At 43.4% G+C, this 2,238-nt stretch overlaps 1 protein-coding gene across 1 annotated transcript in view; it reads right to left on the reverse strand.

The window, feature by feature from the left end:
* Window positions 1-13: 13 nt before the first annotated feature.
* Window positions 14-2,238, reverse strand: part of LOC106870634 (uncharacterized) — a 22,886-nt gene continuing 20,661 nt past the window's right edge. Inside the window, exons 7-8 of the mRNA XM_014916775.2 lie at window positions 1,622-1,734; window positions 14-453 (exon numbers count right to left, since the gene is read on the reverse strand). Of these exons, the coding sequence (XP_014772261.1) occupies window positions 364-453; window positions 1,622-1,734 (203 nt within the window). The 3' untranslated portion in view covers window positions 14-363. The remainder of the gene's footprint in view (window positions 454-1,621; window positions 1,735-2,238) is intronic.

Genomic DNA, 2,238 nt, shown 5'->3' on the forward strand with positions numbered 1-2,238 from the left:
GATAGATAGATAGATAGATAGATAGACAGATAGATAGACAGACAGACAAATAGATAAACAGGTTCTTGATTGAACCATTTGCCTGTCCAAGCAAATTTCATCTTAAACGTCCATGCTCGTTTTCAGAGTTTTGGTAGGTAGGCCTATTTGAAATGCTGTGCGTAATACAAAGCTTTCCTTTCGTAAGCCCAAAGTTACTACGGAGGTTGAAAAAGAAAAAAATAATTGGAAATGTGTTTCATATGATGCTGCTTGGATGCCAGGGAAATATATCCTTTGTACCACATGTGATACACAGGAGAGGCAGAGGGTTAATAAATGGATTTCATTGTCTAATATATACATCTCATGAGCTGCTGGAATTCATAGCATGGATCCAGTCTGATAATCATCCAGGTCTTTGAGATCTTCACTCAACGAGGCCACAAGTTGTTCCATTAAAACATCCAAAGCCTGCAAATAGAATAAATAACATTTAGGAATATATTCCTTCTTCAATTTTTCAATTTTCTCCATTTCCTACTCAGATGTTGTTTAACCCTGGGCTGACCCAGCTAAAGCAGATCTATGATCAAAGGCATACCAACTGGTGGGTGGGGGTGGGGGCAGTCAAACCATGTCTTAATTAGTGATGTATATACGAGAATGGAGGTGGGGGTTAGGGTTAGGGTTAGGGTTGTGAAATATGTATAAATCCAGGGTTCTCAACTATTTTTTTAGTTATGGACCCCTTTGGTTCCTGTTTTATTCTACTGGACCCTCTGGACTGGCTCCCCCACTGGACTGGCTCCTGTGCAGGTGGCACATAAAATACACCATCTTGAGCGTGGCCGTTGCCAGTTCCGCCTGACTGGCCTTCGTGCTGGTGGCACGTAAAAGTACCCACTACACTCTCGGAGTGGTTGGCGTTAGGAAGGGCATCCAGCTGTAAAAACTCTGCCAAATCAGATTGGAGCCTGGTGCAGCCATCTGGTTGCACCAGTCCTCAGTCAAATCATCCAACCCATACCAACATGGAAAGCAGACGTTAAACGATGATGATGATGATGATGATGATGATGATGAAAGAACCCTATTGAATTTTTACTACTAAATATTATTAGGAATTGTATAAAAGATTGCTCAAATATTTTGTGTACTGTAGAAATATAACCAGTTTATTATGTGAAGGTGTATGGCTCAGTGGTTAGAGCATCAGATTCACAATCATGAGGTAGTGAGTTCAAATCCCAGACTGGGCTGTGTATCATGTTCTTGAGCCAGACACTTTATTTCACATTGTTCCAATTCATTCAGCTGTAGAAATGACTTGTGACGTCACTGGTGCCAAACAGTATCGGCCCCTTTGCCTTTCCCTTGGAAAACATTGGTGGCATGGAGAGGGGTGGCTGGTACGCATGGGTGACTACTGGTCTTCCATAAAACAACCTTGCCTTGGCAGATAACTTTCTAAGTGCCATCCTATGGTCATTCACGATTGAAGGGGGTCTTTAACTAATTTAGTGCTCATAAATTTTAACAACAAAATCTTGTGTGGATTCCTTAAGGGCCATATGGACCTCAGTCACAAGTCCCCGTGCAATATATATCCAATTGATACAAAACTCAAAGGTCTACTTACAATGTCTGTTACTGCATTCAGCTGAACATTCTGCAACATCTGGCATTCCTGTGTCACTGCACATGTGGTAAACATGTGGCACTGATGGTCCAAAACAGCATTCAGGATCATTGCTGCAGTTATGAAAGCTCAATAAGAAATCAACCAAAGTATAGTGGTGTGTGTTGTGTGCATGCATGTGTGTGTGTGCATGTGTGTGTATGTGTGAATGCACATATATGCATGTGTAGGTTGCCTGGACATTATGGCTTCCAAGTGGTGGGTTACCATAGGCCTGGTTACCCGGTTCCCAGGCTGTATAACTGACTGAGATCACAACACTGCCTCTGAATGGGGCACCTGTCCATCACAGGGTGACCCATTTACGGCTGAGTGGACTGGGGCAACATGAATACTGGCTCAAGAACACAATCAACCATGGCTGTATTGCCCACACAGTTTGATTGCATTTAAACTCTTACAATAATGTCAACACACTCTCTCCCACTCTCTCTCTCTCCCTCTCTCCCTTCTCTGTCTCTCTACCTCTCTCTCTCCCTCTCTCCCGCCTCACTCTCTCTCCCTCTCTTTCTCCCTCCTCTCTCTCCTCCTCGCTCACCCTCTCCCTCTCTCTCCCT

The sequence above is a fragment of the Octopus bimaculoides genome, chromosome 1 (genome assembly GCF_001194135.2).
Source record: "Octopus bimaculoides isolate UCB-OBI-ISO-001 chromosome 1, ASM119413v2, whole genome shotgun sequence".
Lineage (NCBI taxonomy): Eukaryota > Metazoa > Mollusca > Cephalopoda > Octopoda > Octopodidae > Octopus > Octopus bimaculoides.